Source organism: Pongo abelii, chromosome 7 (assembly GCF_028885655.2).
Source record: "Pongo abelii isolate AG06213 chromosome 7, NHGRI_mPonAbe1-v2.0_pri, whole genome shotgun sequence".
NCBI lineage: Eukaryota > Metazoa > Chordata > Mammalia > Primates > Hominidae > Pongo > Pongo abelii.
Genome location: NC_071992.2, coordinates 139,751,720 through 139,768,705, shown reverse-complemented (window position 1 = coordinate 139,768,705; position 16,986 = coordinate 139,751,720). Strand labels below are relative to the sequence as shown.

At 45.5% G+C, this 16,986-nt stretch overlaps 1 protein-coding gene across 7 annotated transcripts in view; it reads right to left on the bottom strand.

Annotated features, from left to right (window-relative positions):
- NTAQ1 (N-terminal glutamine amidase 1) overlaps positions 1-16,986 on the bottom strand; it is a 47,667-nt gene that overhangs the window by 23,242 nt on the left and 7,439 nt on the right. For all 7 annotated transcript variants that reach the window (XR_008509269.2, XR_002916082.3, XM_024251617.3 and 4 more), the window contains 4 exons: positions 13,045-13,144; positions 11,033-11,083; positions 4,465-4,613; positions 3,728-3,852 (listed from right to left, as the gene is read on the bottom strand). Coding sequence is in view for 5 of the 7 variants with exons in the window: in XM_024251617.3 (XP_024107385.1) it covers positions 3,728-3,852; positions 4,465-4,613; positions 11,033-11,083; positions 13,045-13,144 (425 nt within the window). In the remaining 2 variants the exon portion in view is untranslated. The remainder of the gene's footprint in view (positions 1-3,727; positions 3,853-4,464; positions 4,614-11,032; positions 11,084-13,044; positions 13,145-16,986) is intronic.

Here is a 16,986-nt window from a genome sequence, read left to right as displayed (position 1 = left end):
AGTGAAGAGGGGACTACACAGAGAGTCAGAGCTCTGAAGATCAGCAGAGGGGACCCCCTGAGTCTTTGGCTAAGTACTGATCTTCTCTTCTATGGAACGAAACTTCATGAGGCCAGGGAAAGAAGCACCAAGAAGGGGTGGGTCTAATAATACCAGAACTTCCACAGGGCTAGAAATAATTCATGTCACCACCAGCCAAAGTGGAGAGAACTCGTAATATGCAGCATTCAGTAGTGTCCTCAGAAGGGTCATGTCAGAGTAGGGGGTGCTAAATTAGCCCTCGATGAAAGGCTGCTCTGAGCCAAGCACGGTGGCTCACACCTGTAATCCCAGCACTTTGGGAGGCCGAGGCAGGCAGATCACTTGAGGTCAGAAGTTAAGAGAACAGCCTGGCCAACATGGTGAAACCCCATCTCTACTAAAAACACAAAAATTAGCAGGGTATGGTGGCACACCTCTCTAATCCCAGCTACTTAGGATGCTGAGACAGGAGAATTGCTTGAACCTGGGAGTTGGAGAGTGTAATGAGCCAAGATCACGCCACTTCACTATAGCCTGGGCAACAAAGCAAGGCTTTGTCTCAAAAAAAAAAAAGAGAAGAAAGAAACGCTACTCTGAACCTTTACTCAAACAGATTAAAAGCAGCCAGATGTGGTGGCTCACGCCTATAATCCCAGCACTTTGGGAAGCTGTGACGGGTGGATCACTTGAGGTCAGGAGTTCGAGACCAGCCTGGCCAACGTGGTAAAACCCAGTCTCTACTAAAAATACAAAAATTAGCCAGGTGTGGTAGTGGGTGCCTAGAATCCGAGCTACTTGGGAGGCTGAGGCAGGAGAATTGCTTGAACCCAGGAGGCAGAGGTTGTAGTGAGCCAAGATTGTGCCACTGCACTCCAGCCTGGGCAACAGAGCAAGACTCCGTCTCAAAAAAAAAAAAAAAGGAGTTAATCCTGGCCAGCATGGTGGCTCATGCCTGTAATCTCAGTATTTTGGGAGGCCAAGGCAGGAGCAATATACTGAGACCCTATCTTGATTTAAAAAAAAAAGAGTCAATTCCATAACTAAATCCAACATACCCAATAATGCATGTATCTAAAACATGCATTAATTTAAAGTCTGTTTTCTTTGTTTTGAGACAGAGTCTCCCTCTGTCACCCAGGCTAGAGTGCAGTGGTGCAATCTTGGCCCATTGCGACCTCCACCTCCCAGGTTCAAGCGATTCTCCTGCCTCAGCCTCCTGAGTAGCTGGGATTACAGGCATGCACCACCACGCCTGGCTAATTTTTGGTTAATATGGGCCAGGCACAGTGGCTCACCCCTGTAATCCCAGCACTTTGGGAGGCCAAGGCGGAAGGATCACCTGAGGCCAGGAGTTCAAGACCAGCCTGGCCCACATGGCAAAACCTCATGTCTACTAAAAATATAAAAACTAGCCAGGTGTGGCCGGGTGCGGTAGCTCACGCCTGTAATCCCAGCACTTTGGGAGGCCAAGGCAGGCAGATCACGAGGTCAGGAGATCGAGACCATCCTGGCTAACACGGTAAAACCCCATCTCTACTAAAAATACAAAAAAAAAAATTAGCTGGGCGTGGTGGCAGGCGCGTGTAGTCCCAGCTACTCGGGAGGCTGAGGCAGGAGAATGGCGTGAACCCGGGAGGCGGAGCTTGCAGTGAGCCGACATCGCACCACCGCACTCCAGTGTGGGTGACAGAGTGAGACTCCATCTCAAAAAAAAAAAAAACTAGCCAGGTGTGATGGTGCATGTCTGTTATCCCAACTAATCCAGAGGCTGAGGCATGAAAATTGCTTGAACTCAGGAGATGGAGGTTGCAGTGAGCTGGGATCGTGCCACTGCACTCCAGCCTGGGCAACAGAGTCTCAACAAAAAAAAAAGAAAGCAAGAAAGAAAATTGGGCTGGCAGTGCTCACTTTGGCAGCCCATATAGTATTTGGGCTGGCAAAGGCCTAGCACAAAACAGCATCCAATGACTAGCAGTCATCAAAACCAAAGGAATTGCCCCAGTCGGACCAGGGCTGACAAGGGGTTCACTAAATGCCTGCTATGCACTAGGTTCTGTCTTAGGTGCTCACATCTCGAGGGGAAACAGGTTGCTGCTAAAGGCACACTGTGGCCAGACCAGGCCCTGTAGAGCAGGTTGCCGTAGATGCTAAGGCAGACCCCTCAAGCCCTCTCCTTACCAGGGAGCTTCGCCAGTTCTCACACCGAGGCCAGGAAGCAGCTCTGTGTACCGATAAGCAATTCCAATATAAATTTTTTAAATTATGAGAGCTTTTCATAGACAGCCTCAAAAATCAGAGTTTGAACCCTCTCTTAGTGTTCAGTCCCCTCAAATATGCCAAATGTATTTTTTACTTTCTTCTTTGTTAAACTATTTTTTTCTTTTTCTTTTTTTTTTTTTTGAGATGGAATCTCGCTCTTGTCACTCAGGCTGGAGTGCAGTGGTGCGATCTCGGCTCACTGCAACCTCTGCCTCCCAGTTCAAGCGATTCTCCCGTCTCAGTCTCCCAAGGCACTGGGACTACAGGCACACACCACCACACCCAGCTAATTTTTGTATTTTTAGTAGAGACAGAGTTTCACCACATTGGTCAGGCTAGTCCCGAACTCCTGACCTCAGGTGGTCCACCCACCTCAGCCTCCCAAAGTGCTGGGATTACAGGCACGAGCCACCATGCTCAGACCCTTGTTGAAGTACTAACACTACTGCCCTATTTTTCTGACATGCTGCAGAGCTCACAGAGCACTTTCACACAGACTGTATTATCCAGGTGTTGGGATGATCTCATCCCTAAGTGGGAATGTTGTGAATTACTTACAAATGTAAATAATGCTTCAAACTCATATGAATGCCAAACAATAGTAATAGGGTGAAGGACCCTTTATCTTCTTAAATGTCAGGAAATTATCAACTGGATTGATGCCTAAAAGCACATAAATGAGACAAGTGGTACAATAAAACCTGCTAGCGCTCACCTCCCTCTAACGCAGATTTTATTATATAGCCAAAGTGACATTTCACACATCATAAGGATGAAATGGGGATTTCTTTCACCATAACACAAAACCCTACCATGGCAAGGTGCTACTAGTCCCGCTGTTAAATGACACAAGCATGCTAGTCTCCTGATGTTCAGTGTCCCTGCAGTAGCTACATCCAATAATCCAGCAGTTTGCAGGTGCCCTGGTTCTGATCCTTAACACCCTTCCTCTCCCACAAGTTCTTATGCCTTCCAGTCCTATTCTCTGTGCCTTCATTTCTGAATCTAATACACACACAGAAGTATTATTTCCTATGACCTCCTTATCATTCATGGAATTTTTTGTTTTTTGTTTTTTTTGAGATGGAGTCTCACTCTGTCACCCAGGCTGGAATGCAGTGGCCTGATCTCAGCTTACTGCAAGCTCTGCCTCCCAGGTTCGCACCATTCTCCTGCCTCAGCCTCCCTAGTAGCTGGAACTACAGGTGCCCATCACCACACCCGGCTAATTTTTTGTATTTTTAGTAGTGACAGGGTTTCACCGTGTTAGCCAGGATGGTCTCAATCTCCTGACCTCGTGATCCGCCCACCTCGGCCTCCCAAAGTGCTGGGATTCATTCATGGAGTTTTATTCAAAGAACGACCTGACTTTTGTCCTCCGTTAAGGAAAAATGCTGATGTGTAGGTGATCAATCAGAACCCCCTCTGAGAAGGCATCCTGGCTCACCTCCAGTCTCAATGCAGGGATACGGCGGCGGAGGCTCTCTCCAATTCCCACTGGAGTCTTTCATGTGAGATCGGTCAGAAGCAAAGTTCTTCAAATATGAATCTGCACGGATCACTCTAAATTTCCTGCAGAAAAATCAATATACACTCACATTAGGGAGGTGTCACATTTGAAATTCTAACTCCATTTTTATATGGACTCATTTCCTATGACATGCACAAAACTACTCATGCATTTCTGTATGGTTAGTAACACAGTCAACTTTACTATGTATTAGAGAAGCATAGGAAATGATCAACAAAAACCCGAAACAGAAAGGCAAAGGCACAAAAATATATCTGGTTGCCTTGATTTACTCGATTTGTGTATCAAGGGCAACAGGCATAATTTTCTGATGCCGCCTTCACAGCCCTCTCAATGGTGACAGCACGAGGTATCCCCACAAAAACAAAAAGAATATAAGAAAAATCCCCAATCTGCTTGAAATTAAATGTTTGAGATCTTATCACACAAAATTTTAAAAGAATGCCAACCTTTTGTATGATAGATGACTTTTAAAGCTTTAAAACATCTTGAATCTCCTGTGTTGCAAATACATCATTCTTAAACATCAACTCAATGGTGATGCCAGACGAGATCTTTACAAAACAATTGTCCAAAAAAAAAAAAAAGAACCTCTGTGGAATCGTCAAATTCTTACTTCAGAAAATAAGTAAATCCATCCTGAATGTCCTCACCTCCTAAACTGTGGGTGAATGTCATCATCAGACTTAAAGGCATCTTCTACATAAGTGTCAAAGAGGCAGGGAAATGGCAAGACAGTATCGAGATCATAAATGAAGCTCTGTCCTCCACTTGAAACATGAAGCAAAACAACATGGTAATCCTAGAAGTAAAAGTTGCTGAAGTTAACCAAGTTACTTCATAATGATGAAATCCCAGTATTCAGACACATACATTATCACTAAAAAGGATATAGGACTGCTACAGCCCTCCTTATAATAGCAAAATAGAATAAAGCAAACACAACACCCTGAAAACATGAAAACAGACTAAATGTCCACAGATGGGGGAAATGGTTAAATAATGCAAATGTTCATAGTCATTAAATGCACATCCTCTGAAACTGCAATTTTACCTCTAGGAAACTTTTTTTTTTTTTTTTTTTTTGAGATGGAGTCTTACTCTGTCACCCAGGTTGGAGTGCAATGGCACGATCTCAGCTCACTGCAACCTCCACCTGCCGGGTTCAAGCAATTCTCTTGCCTCAGCCTCCCGAGTAGCTGGGATTACAAGCGCGCACCACGATGCCCAGCTAATTTTTTGTATTTTTAGTAGAGACAGGGTTTCATCATGCTGGCAAGGCTGGTCTTGAACCCCTGACCTCAGGTGATCCACCCGCCTCAGCCTCCAAAAGTGCTGGGATTACAGGCATGAGCCACCGTGCCTGGCCCCACCTATTTTTTTTAATTGAGACAGAGTCTTGCTCTATCACCCAGGCTGGAGTGCAGTGGCATGATCTCAGCTCACTGCAACCTCCGCCTCCTAGGTTCAAGTGATTCTCCTGCCTCAGCCTCCTGAGTAGCTGGGACTACAGACACCTGCCACCACGCCCAGCTAATTTTTGTATTTTTAGTAGAGATGGTGTTTCACCATGCTGGCCAGGCTGGTCTCCAACTTCTGGCCTCAAGTGATCCCCCCTGCCTCAGCCTCCCAAAGTGCTGGAATTACAGGTGTGAGCCACGGTACCGGCCCCACCTGCTATTTGTTAAAAGCTATCTGTATATAAAGACATACATGCGCATTCAGAAGTACATTTGCATGCATTTGAATGCAGAGGAAAACATCTGCAAGGATCTGCTCCAAACTAATAACAAAGGAGGCTTCTGGGGGTCAGCCTGGAGAGGAGAAGGAGGACTTTAATTTCTAGTTTGGAACCACTTTTGCAATTAAAAGAAAGGAAAAATTATTTTTTAAAAAAAGAAGTTAGCCAAGCCTTCATCTGTAGCCACTAAGGGAGAAAGAAAAAGACAGCTTTTCCCACACAACTCTGTCACAGTGTGGATGTTAATTCTCACCCTCACTCTCAGACTCAAGGTACTGCCCAACACCAGCGATGAGCTGAAAGGGATTTCAGGGAGGTGATCAAGCGACATGAGCAATGTGGTGCTCCGAGTTCTTGCAAAGAAAAACGTTCTCATAGAGAACAGCACTGTGAAATCAAAGCAACCTAGCAACATTAGTAATACCATCTTATATTTCTACAATATCTCAGAGTTTAAAAGGTACTTTCTTTCTCAAATATCATTCTACTTGAGCCCTGTATAAATCCTGTGAGGTAAGAACAATACTTCAGACTAGGGATGCTGTGCCTTTAAAAGCCTGAGTGCTGCCTTTGGCTCTAAGTCTATCTTAGCAAAACAGAAAGATTCAAAAATGAATGCCTATTCTCTGGACTTCCCCAGATACATCCTATCCTCCATGCCCCCAAACAGTCCACCACTGCCTCCCATTGGGTCTGCTCATGTCATTCCCCTCCATCTGCAGCAACCTTCTCTACCTCTTTCCACCACACAAGCTCCAGCTAAAGGCTTTCTTCCCACTAATCAATTTTTTATCTTCTCCCATCCCCTGCCAGAATCTCTGCCTTACCCAAATTCTGTTTCTCTCTTAACATCTTCTAATTCATATTACAGGTTTGTTGTTGTTGTTGTTTTGAGACAGAGTCTCTCTCGTGTCACCCAGGCTGGAGTACAGTGGCATGATCCCGGCTCACTGCAACCTCCGCCTCCGGGGTTCGAGCGATTTTCCCACCTCAGCCTCCCGAGTAGCTGGGATTACAGGCGCGCCACCACACCCAGCTAATTTTTGTATTTTTAGTAGAGATGGGGTTTCACCATGTTGACCAGGCTGGTCTCAAACTCCTGGCCTCAAGTGATCTCCCTCTCTGCCTTCCAAAGTGCTGGGATTACAGGTGTGAGCCACTGTGCCCAGCCCCATATCAGTTTTTTTGAACCGCACACTCTCTATTCTACGTGAAAGACTGTGCTGCTGAACTGCAGATGCAAAGATGAAAAAGATAAGTTCTCACCCTCAAGAAGCTCCCAGAGAAGTGAGTGGGAACCAGGTAAACTGCTGCGGGACATTGTGGAGAACAGAGAACATCAGAGGCAGGAGAGCAATGCGGGCAGGAGCAGGTAAGCGCCTGGTTCCAATCTCAGCCCCTCCCCTCAGCAGCCTCAGTCTCCTCTTCTATAAAATGGAGATAACTGGAGTATCTAACTCAAGGGTGTCCAGTCTTTTGACTTCCCTGGGCCACATTGGAAGAAGAAGAATTGTCTTGGGCCACACATAAAATACACTAACACTAATGATAGCTGATAAGCTAAAAAAAAATTTTAAAAAAATCACAAAAAAATTTCATAATGTTTTAAGAAAGTTTACAAATCTGTGTTGGGCTGCATTTAAAGCTGTCTTGGGCCACATGCAGCCCACAGGCTGCAGGTTAGACAAGCTTGGTCTATCTCATAGTGCTGCTAGAAGCATTAGTGTGTAAATGATCAACCCTTTTAAAAGACAACCAAAGGCTAGGCATGGTAGCTCATGCCTGTAATCCCAGCACTTTGGGAGGCCGAGGCAGGTGGATCACATGAGGTCAGGAGTTCGAGACCAGCCTAGCCAACATGGTGAGACCCCCGTCTCTACTAAAAATACAACAATAAGCCGGGCGTGGTGGCATACACCTGTAGCCCCAGCTACTCAGGAGGCTGAGGCACGAGAATCACTTGAACCCAGGAGACGGAGGTTGCACTGAGCTAAGATCATGCCACTGCACTCCAGCCTGGGCCACAGAGCAAGAATCTGTCTCAAAAACAAATAAATAAACAAAAATTAAAAATTAAAGCCAACCAAGAAAGGAAGAGGACGGGAGCCCAATGGCCAAGGAGAGTTTCACAGAGGAAAGGACCCCATTGCAGAATCTTGCCTGATGGGGACAGCTTTCCAGAAAGAAGGTACAACTTGCGAAAAGGCATAAACAATGACTATTCACAACTCTCTAGTAAGTTCAGGTCCACACTCCTATACACTAGGCAGCTGAGGGACTGCAAAGGAAAAGCGTTGGCCCAAAATTGCCTTCATGGCACAGATGAGGAGCCAAGGAATGCAGGCTTGAGCAGCGGCCTCACTCTCTGAGTTGGTTCAGTGTCTGCCCAGCTGCCAGGAAAAGACTGACTATGTTAGGAGCAGGGATGTCACCTACAGATGCCACCATCTGCTCCATGTTATTTGGTCTAAGACAGAAGCACCATAGGCATATTTTCTTTTAACTTCTTGTTTTGAAATTATTACAGGAGGACAGGCGCAGTGGCTCATGCCTGTACTCCCAGCAATTTGGGAGGCCGAGGCGGGCGGATCACTTGAGGTCAGGAGTTCAAGACCAGCCTGGGCAACATGGCGAAACCCCATCTCTACTAAAAATAAAAAAATTAGCCAGGCGTGGTGGCACACGCCTGTAATTCCAGCTACTCAGGAGGCTGAGGCAGAGGAATTGCTTAAACCTTGGGGGGGCAGAGGTTGCAGTGAGCCGAGATCACACCACTGCACTCCAGCCTAGGCAACAGAGTGAGACTCCATCTCAAAAAAAAAAAAAAAAATACATAAATAAAATTTAAAAAAAGAAATTATTATAGGAATGATTTTTTTTGAGATGAAGTCTCACTGTATTGCCCAGGATGGAGTGCAGTGGTACGATCTCGGCTCACTGTAACCTCTGCCTCCCAGGTTCAAGCAATTCTCCTGCCTCTGGCACCTGAGTAGCTGGGCCTGCAAGCGCCCGCCACCATGCCTGGCTAATTTTTGTATTTTTAATAGAGACAGGGTTTCACCATGTTGATCAGGCTGGTCTCGAACTCCTGACCTCAGGTGATCTGCCTGCCTCTGCCTCCCAAAGTGCTGGGATTACAGGTGTGAGCCACCACACCCAACCTGAAATTATTATAGGAATGATTTTAAATGGCTAATGTGGCAGATATATTTGTGATGTCATAGACTTTTATCCATTTAGCATGGGAAGGGACTTTGGCAATATGTAGTCTGGCTACACATTAGAATTATCCAGAGACAGTGTTAACAATGTAGTTTTCTGATTTAGTAAATCTAGAAAGGGGTTCAGGATTTAGTGTTCTTGAATTTTACTCACTACTATTCACTGGTGTCTGTGCTAACTCAGCGAGGCCTACCCATGCCCTACAACAGGACAGCAGCGAGGCAAAGCAAAACCTGCCAGAGGGTGTGGGGAGACTTCTTGCAACAGGATTCCCCATCTTGAGCTGCCATGAGATGTGTAAGCGGGACATGGCTACTGGTCCTTCCCCTCCAAGTTTCCCTAGGATGGGGAGTAAGACCACCACTCAAAATCAGCTAAGCTGTTCAGCAACAGGGATGATTTCTCGTGCACACGGACCATCTATAACGGGGGTTAGGTACCACTGCTAACAGTAATTGCCAACACTTCCTGAGTACCAGTAGCAGACACCAGGAAGATGCTTCCTGTGCATTATCTCATTTAAGCCTCACGACCCCACTGACCGGGGGGAGACACTGAAGACAGAGGGTAAATAACCTATCTGGATCCCACAGCTGACCAATGAGAGGCCTGGGACTTAAACCCAGTATGCCTAACTCCAGAGCCCGTGCTCCTAACCCCAGAGCTGAGGGGCTTGGGCTTTCATGCAAGAGCAGCTTTCATGCAAGATCACCTGCTGGCAACGAAACTGAGAACGTCAGCTCTGTGAGGCCACGGGTTTTAATCTGTTTTTAGCCTGGCATATAAAACACACTCAATATACACATGTTAAATAAATGAGTGAAGCCAATTAAATGATACATAATTTTAAATAAATACCCAGAAACTAGGAGTTTGTTACATTTCATCAGTGTCGTTTTCCTTTTCCTTTGCTTTCGTGTTTATTAGCATAAAAACTCTTTTTTTTTTTTTTTTTTTTTGAGATGGAGTTTCATTCTTTTTGCCCAGGCTGGAATGCAATGGCGTGACCTCGGCTCACTGCAACCTCTGCCTCCCAGGTTCAAGCGATTCTCCTTGCCTCAGTCTCCCGAGTAGCTGGGATTACAGGCACCTGCCACCATGCCCAGCTAATTTTTGTATTTTTAGTAGAGATGGGGTTTTACCATGTTGACCAGGCTGGTCTCGAACTCCTGACCTCAGGTGATCCACCCGCCTCAGCCTCCCAAAGTTCTGGGATTATAGGTGTGAGCCACTGCGCCCAACCCTGGTCTCCATTCTTTAGGGGAACAGGTTAAGATGACATGTAGATGTGTACTCAAAAGGACCTAGGTCTGAGACCCAGTTCTGCCACTGACCATGCGACTCTGAGCTACTCACTTTGCTCTCTGTGTTTATTTCTTCCCTGAAAAACAAAGGGGTGGGAGTAGATCTGTATTTTTCAAATGCCAGTCACATTCACCCGGGAGTTCATCAAGAACACTAACTCCTGAACCCCTCTCTAGATTTACTAAATCAGAAAACTACATTATTTATTTATTGAGACAGGGTCTCTCTCTGTCACCCAAGCTGGAGTGCAGTGGCACAATCTCAGCTCACTGCACCTCCCGGGTTCAAGCAATTCTCCTGCCTCAACCTCCTGAGTAGCTGGGACTACAGGTGCGTGCAATCACGCTCAGCTAATCTTTGTTTTTTTTTTAGTAGAGACAGAGTTTTGCCATGTTAGCCAGACTAGTCTCGAACTCCTGGCCTCAAGTGATCCACCTGCCTTGGCCTCTCAAAGTGCTGGGATTACAGGCTTGAGCCACTGAGCCCGGCCGAATATTTGTATTTTTATTATAGATGGGATTTTGCCATGTTGGCCAGACTGGTCTCGAACTCCTGGCCTGAAGTGATCCATCCGCCTTGGCCTCCCAAACTGCTGGGATTACAGGCGTGAGCCAATGCACCCAGCCAAAAACTACATGTTTAAGTCTCCGGATATTTCTAATGTGTAGCCGAAGTTCCTTCCTGTGTGAAATGGTAAGAGTCTAGGAGATCACAAATATATCCACCATTTAAAATCATTCCTATAATAATTTCAAAACAAAAAGTTAAAAGAAAATATGCCTACAGTGTTTCTACCTTAGACCAAATAACATCTATTCTCAAAAGGTCAATTTATAAATAATTACCGTAGCCTTTCTCTACTGCTTAGGTCACCTCTGCTTTACCAAAACATACAGAACACTAAGGGGTTACAAGTCATAATGTATCAATACTCTCTATATTAACTGTCTTACCCAGATCACAGGTCCATCTCCAGGTCTCGCCTGTTGTTTCCAGATAGGTATCTACAAAATACAATACATTTCATAAGCCATACCTTCAGTTAAACCACTACTAAATTATTTTCCCTTTTTTTTTTTGAGACGGGATTTTTTTTTTTTTTTTTTTTTTTTTTGAGACAGAGTCTTGCTCTGTCACCCAGGCTGGAGTGCAGTGGCACAATCTGGGCTAACTGCAACCTCCGCCTCCCGGGTTCAAGCGATTCTCCTGCCTCAGTTTCCCAAGTAGCTGGGATTATAAGCGTGTGCCACCACACGCGGCTAATTTTTTATATTTTTTTTTTGATAGACACAGGGTTTCATCATGTTGGCCAGGCTGGTGTCGAACTCCTGATCGCAAGTGATCTGCCTGCCTCAGCCTCCCAAAGCACTGGGATTAGAGGCGTGAGCCACTGCACCCAGCCAAGACGGCATCTTGCGATGCTGCCCTGGCTGGAGTGCAGTGGCTACTCACAGGTGCCATCATTGTATACTGCAGCCTTGAACTCTTGGCTTCAAGAGATCTGCCCGCCTCAGCCGCCTCACAAGTAGCTGGGACTACAGGCACATGTCACTGTACCTGGCTACTACTAAATTATTTAAAGCAATACACACATGAGAAATAAAATATTTTTAAGCATGCAAAAATCAAGGTGAAGGAATGAATGAAGAAGAAGAAATCTAAATCCTTCTAAGTATCCCCAACAATGAAAGCTCTCAAGAGCACAAGTTATTGTATGATGGTCTTCGGAGAATGAAAAGGGATCTGAACTAGGAATCAGAAGTCCTGGCAGGTATCAAATCTTGCTTTCCCATTTAATTATTCATAGGGCCACCCTAAGTCTTAATTTCCTCATCTATAAAATGAAGAAAGTTGTCCAAACCTTGCCTACTTCACAGGGCTTCCATTGGGGTCAAATGAGATGATGCCTGCAAACGTGTTTTATAAAATATGAAAGGCTTACTTTTTCTAATTCTTCATATAAGTTGACTGTAGTTCTATTTAAACTCCAGAGACAAATCCTTACTTTAAAACTGAGAGTATGCGTCTCTAAGCAATTTTTAAAAAGTCTACATCTTCCATCTTGAATTTAAAAAAAGAAAAAAAAATGGCCAGGCACAGTGGCTCATGCCTGTAATCCCAGCACATTGGGAGGCCAAGGCAGACAGGTCACCTGAGGTCAGGAGTTCGAGACCAGACTGGCCGACATGGAGAAAGCCTGTCTCTACTGAAAATACAAAAATTAGCCAGGCATGGTGGTGAGACACCTGTAGTCCCAGCTACTTGGGAGCCTGAGGCACAAAAATCACTTGAACCTGGGAGGCAGAGGTTGCAGTGAGCCGAGATCGCACCATTGTGCTATAGCCTGGGCGACAGAGTGAGACTCCATACCAAGAAAGAAAAGAAAAAACAAACAAACAAACAAAAAAACAGGTCTACATTAATACCTAAAGAAAAGGGACTTTATCTGTGTAGACCATCACATATTTCCTTACCTAAAGTAAGGGACTAAGCTGGGCATGGTGGCACACACCTGTACTCCCAGCACTTTGGGGGGCTGAGGTGGGAGGGTCACTTGAGGCCAGAAGTTCAAGACCAGCCTGGCCAACACAGCAAAACCCCATCTCTACTAAAAAATACAAAAATTAGCTGGGCGTGGTGGCACACGCCTGTAGTTTCAGCTACTCAGGAGGCTGAGGCAGGAGAATCGCTTGAACCCAGGAGCTGGAGGTTGCAGTGAGCCAAGAATCATGCCACTGCACTCCAGCCTGGGCGACAGAAGGGACTCAACTCTTCTAACTCAATCGTGCCTTGTAAGGAAAAAAATCTCATTCAAAAGCAAGCTTTTAACTGTTGCTGTATTTAATAAAGCACACTTCAGAAGAGTACTACACCCATGCTATATTTAGCTTCTTTTTTTTTTAATTTAGCTTCTAATGTCATCCTAAATCTCTTGTTTTCTTTCTGCAATCACTCACCAACTTACCATCTTCCTCTCATTAGATATGAAGACAGCATAACATTCTTCTAAAGGATACTGGTCATGGTTTTTGATGTATTCACAGAGCTTCCAAATATTTTCTTCACTGAAATAAAATAATTGTTTAATCAAGATTAGAGAACATTCTGTGTGTCTTTTAAATTTGAACAAAATACTGATAATGACATCAAAAAGTTGGAAAAGACCTTAAACACCATGTCATCCAACAACTGGCTAACGTTTGAATCTCCTCTAAAACATCCCAACAAGCTGGTATTCAACCTATACTGTGTTTAAACCCCTCTCCACACAGAGCTGATTACCTCCCCTAGCAGTGCTTGTACATGGAGGCATTTTATAACTGATAAAATATGTCAATATTCTATGAGTTTTGGGCCCAGCAACTTGTAATACAGCTGAAATTCTAACTCAGCCACTTATAAGGTAAGAACCTTTGACAAAAGCCAGGCGTGGTGGCTCAGGCCAGTAATCCCAGCATTTTGGGAGGCCGAGGCAGGCGGATCACGAGGTCAGGAGTTGGAGACCAGCCTGGCCAAGAGACCTGCCTGACCAATATGGTGAAACGCCATCTCTACTAAAAATACTAAAATTAGCCAGGCATGGTGGTGGGTGCCTGTAATCCCAGCTACTTGGGAGGCTGAGGCAGGAGAATTGCTTGAACCTGAGAGACAGAAGTTGCAGTGAGCCAAAGATCACACCATTGCACTCCAGCCTGGGCAACAGAGCAAGACTCCAACTCAAAAAAAAAAAAAAAAAAAAGGCTTTGACCATCTTGACCTCTCCAAGAATCTGCTTTTCTCATTTGTAAAAGGGGCATAATCATATACTGTAAACACACAAAAATCTTAGTTAACACTGGTTCCCTGCTCTCTTTAGAAATGGGGCAGGATGGGTGTTTTGGGTTGGAAGCCTCCTGGCTGGAAAGAATCAGGAGCAATTATGTGATATGTCCAGGAACTCATTTGGGGGGAATCCCTGTGAGTGGGATTCCCCATGGCCCTCTAGTAAGAAAGGGACACAATTTTATTTTTATTTATTTATTTATTTTTAGAGACAGAGTCTCACTTCACTGCCCAGGATGTAGTGCAGTGGTGTGATCTCGGCTCACTGCAACCTCCACTTCTCAGGTTAAAGTGATTGTCATGCCTCAGCCTCCTGAGTAGCTGGGATTACAGGCGTGCACCACCACACCCAGCTAACTTTTGTATTTTTAGTAGAGATGGCGTTTCACCATGTTGGCCAGGCTGGTCTCAAACTCTTGACCTCAAGTGATCCACCCACCTCAGCCTCCCAAAGTGCTGGGATTACAGAGTGAGCCACCGTGCCCAGCCTATGTTTATTTTCAGAGATAGGGTCTCACTCTGTAGCCCAGCCTGAAGTGCAGTGGCTCAATCACAGCTCACTGCAGCCTCAAACTCCCAGCCTCAGCCTCCTGACTAGCTGGGACCACAAATGCACATCACCACACCCAACTAATTTTAAAAATTATTTTTGTGTGTGTGGAGACAAGGTCTTGCCACATTGCCCAGGCTGGTCTTGAACTGCTGGGCTCAAGCAATCTTCCCACCTCAACCTTCCTAAGTACTGAGATTACAGGTATGAGCCACTGTGACTGGCCTTCTCAAGAGGCCTGATTTTTAGAAAGTTCTTTCTCATACTGAACTGAAATCAATCTTCCCATACCTTTCCCCAGATGAATCTCTCTTCTACATGACAGGTCTTTGGCAATCTGAAGCAGTGCTCGGAACCCGCCTAAATAAAGTGACTACATCAAACAGAGCAGTAACCGAGCTGCACCCCCATGCACGGGAAACCAGTCACTGCAGGCAGTACTCACAGCTCAGCTGTTGGGTTCCTATCTTTTTCTAATAAGATACACAGCACCTTTGCTCAAAATGAGCTACACTAACACTCTGTTCACAGAATGTGGCTCAGTCTGTCAAAGCCTAGTTTCTTTTTTCGGGGGGAAGGGGGGATGGAGTCTCGCTGTGTCACCCAGGCTGGAGTGCAGTGACACAATCTCGGCTCACTACAACCTCCACCTCCTGTATTCAAGCGATTCTCCTGCCCCAGCCTCCCAAGTAGCTGGGACTACAGATGCACACCACCACTTCTGGCTAATTTTTGTATTTGTAGTAGAGATGGGGTTTCACATGTTGGCCATCACGTGTTGGCCATGGCTGGTCTTGAACTGCCGACCTCAGGTGATCCACCTGCCTCGGACTCCCAAAATGCTGGGATTACAGGTGTGAGCCACCGCGCCCGGCCCAAAGCCTAATTTCATCCACGCCACACTACCTAAAAATGAAGCAAGGCATGAACAGCCCTGAGGATGGTCACCATCTTACAGAAGCAGACACTCTTTCAGTTCATCCATCTTTGCCTTGCCTGTCTCAAATGCTCCATAAAACTAGGCTTAAAATACGGAAGTTGGACATATTTTTCTCCCATGGTTTTCTTTTTCTCTAAAATAACTAGGAAACCACAAGGGAAGAGTGATGGTTGTGATTTAAAAAAAAAAAAAAAAAAGTGGGTGGGGGGAGATTGCTACTGCTACTGACTACTTCATATGATATGTACTATAGAGTAATAAAAATTTACTGACTGGGCTGGGCATGGTGGCTCACGTCTGTAATCCCAGCATTTTGGGAGGCTGAGGCGTGTGGATCACCTGAGGTCAGGAGTTTGAGACCAGTCTGGCCAACACGGTCAAACTCTGTCTCTACTAAAAATACAAAAATTAGCTGGGCGTGGTGGCTGGTGCCTGTAATCCCAGCTAGTCAGGAGGCTGAGGCAGGAGAATCACTTGAACCCAGGAGGCAGAGGTTGCAGTGAGCCGAGATTGTGTCACTGCACTCCAGCCTGGGTGACAGAGTGAGACAACCTCTAAAAAAAAAAATTTTACTGACTGTTTCAACATGACATATGGTATATATACAGTCGATAAAATTTCCTTAATCTAAATGTTCTAACACCAGGTTTGAAGAAGGCAATTATCTCTCTGGCTTATAGAAGTTTTGGGGGGAGTTTACCGCAAATATCTTCAAGAGCCTATAATGTACAAAATACTGTGCTAAGTGCTTGGAGGATATGATGATAAATTAGAGTTTACAGACCATGAGCAGAGACATCCAAATTCATAAATGGCAAGCATCATAGAAGGCCATAAAAGATGCATGCAGCAAGGAAGAGGGAGTCATTAATTCGGAGGGATATGGGAAGAGGTATAGGTTGTAGTTTCTGTTTGTTCATTCCCCTCTAAAGGTGTGCTTAGAGTTAATACAAAGGGGCCAGGCAAGGTGGTTCATGCCTGTAATCCAGGCACTTTGGGAGGCCGAGGCAGGCAGATCACCTGAGGTCAGGAGTTTAAGACCTCGGATCACCTAAGGTTGGGAGTTCAAGACCAGCCTGGCCAACAGGATGAAACCCTATTAAAAATACAAAAATTAATGGCCGGGCACAGTGGCTCACGCCTGTAATCCCAGCACTCTGGGAGGCCGAGGCGGGTGGATCATGAGGTCAGGCATCCAAGACGAGCCTGGCCAACAGAGTGAAACCCCGTCTCTACTAAAAATACAAAAAATTAGATGAGTGTGGTGGCAGGCACCTGTAATCCCAGCTACTCGGGAGGCTGAGGCAGGAGAATTGCTTGAACCTGGGAGGCGGCGGTTGCAGTGAGCTGAGATCGTGCCACTGCACTCCAGCCCAGGCAACAGTGCGAGACTTTGTCTTAAAAAAAAAAAAATACAAAAATTAGCTAGGCATGGTGGCACAAACCTGTAATCTCAGCTACTTGGGAGGCCGAGGCATGAGAATCACTTGAGCCCAGGAGGCAGAGGTTGCAGTGAGCCGAGATCACACCACTGCACTCCAGCCTGGGTGACAGAGTGAGACTTCATCTCAAAAAAAAAAAAAAAAAAAAAAAAC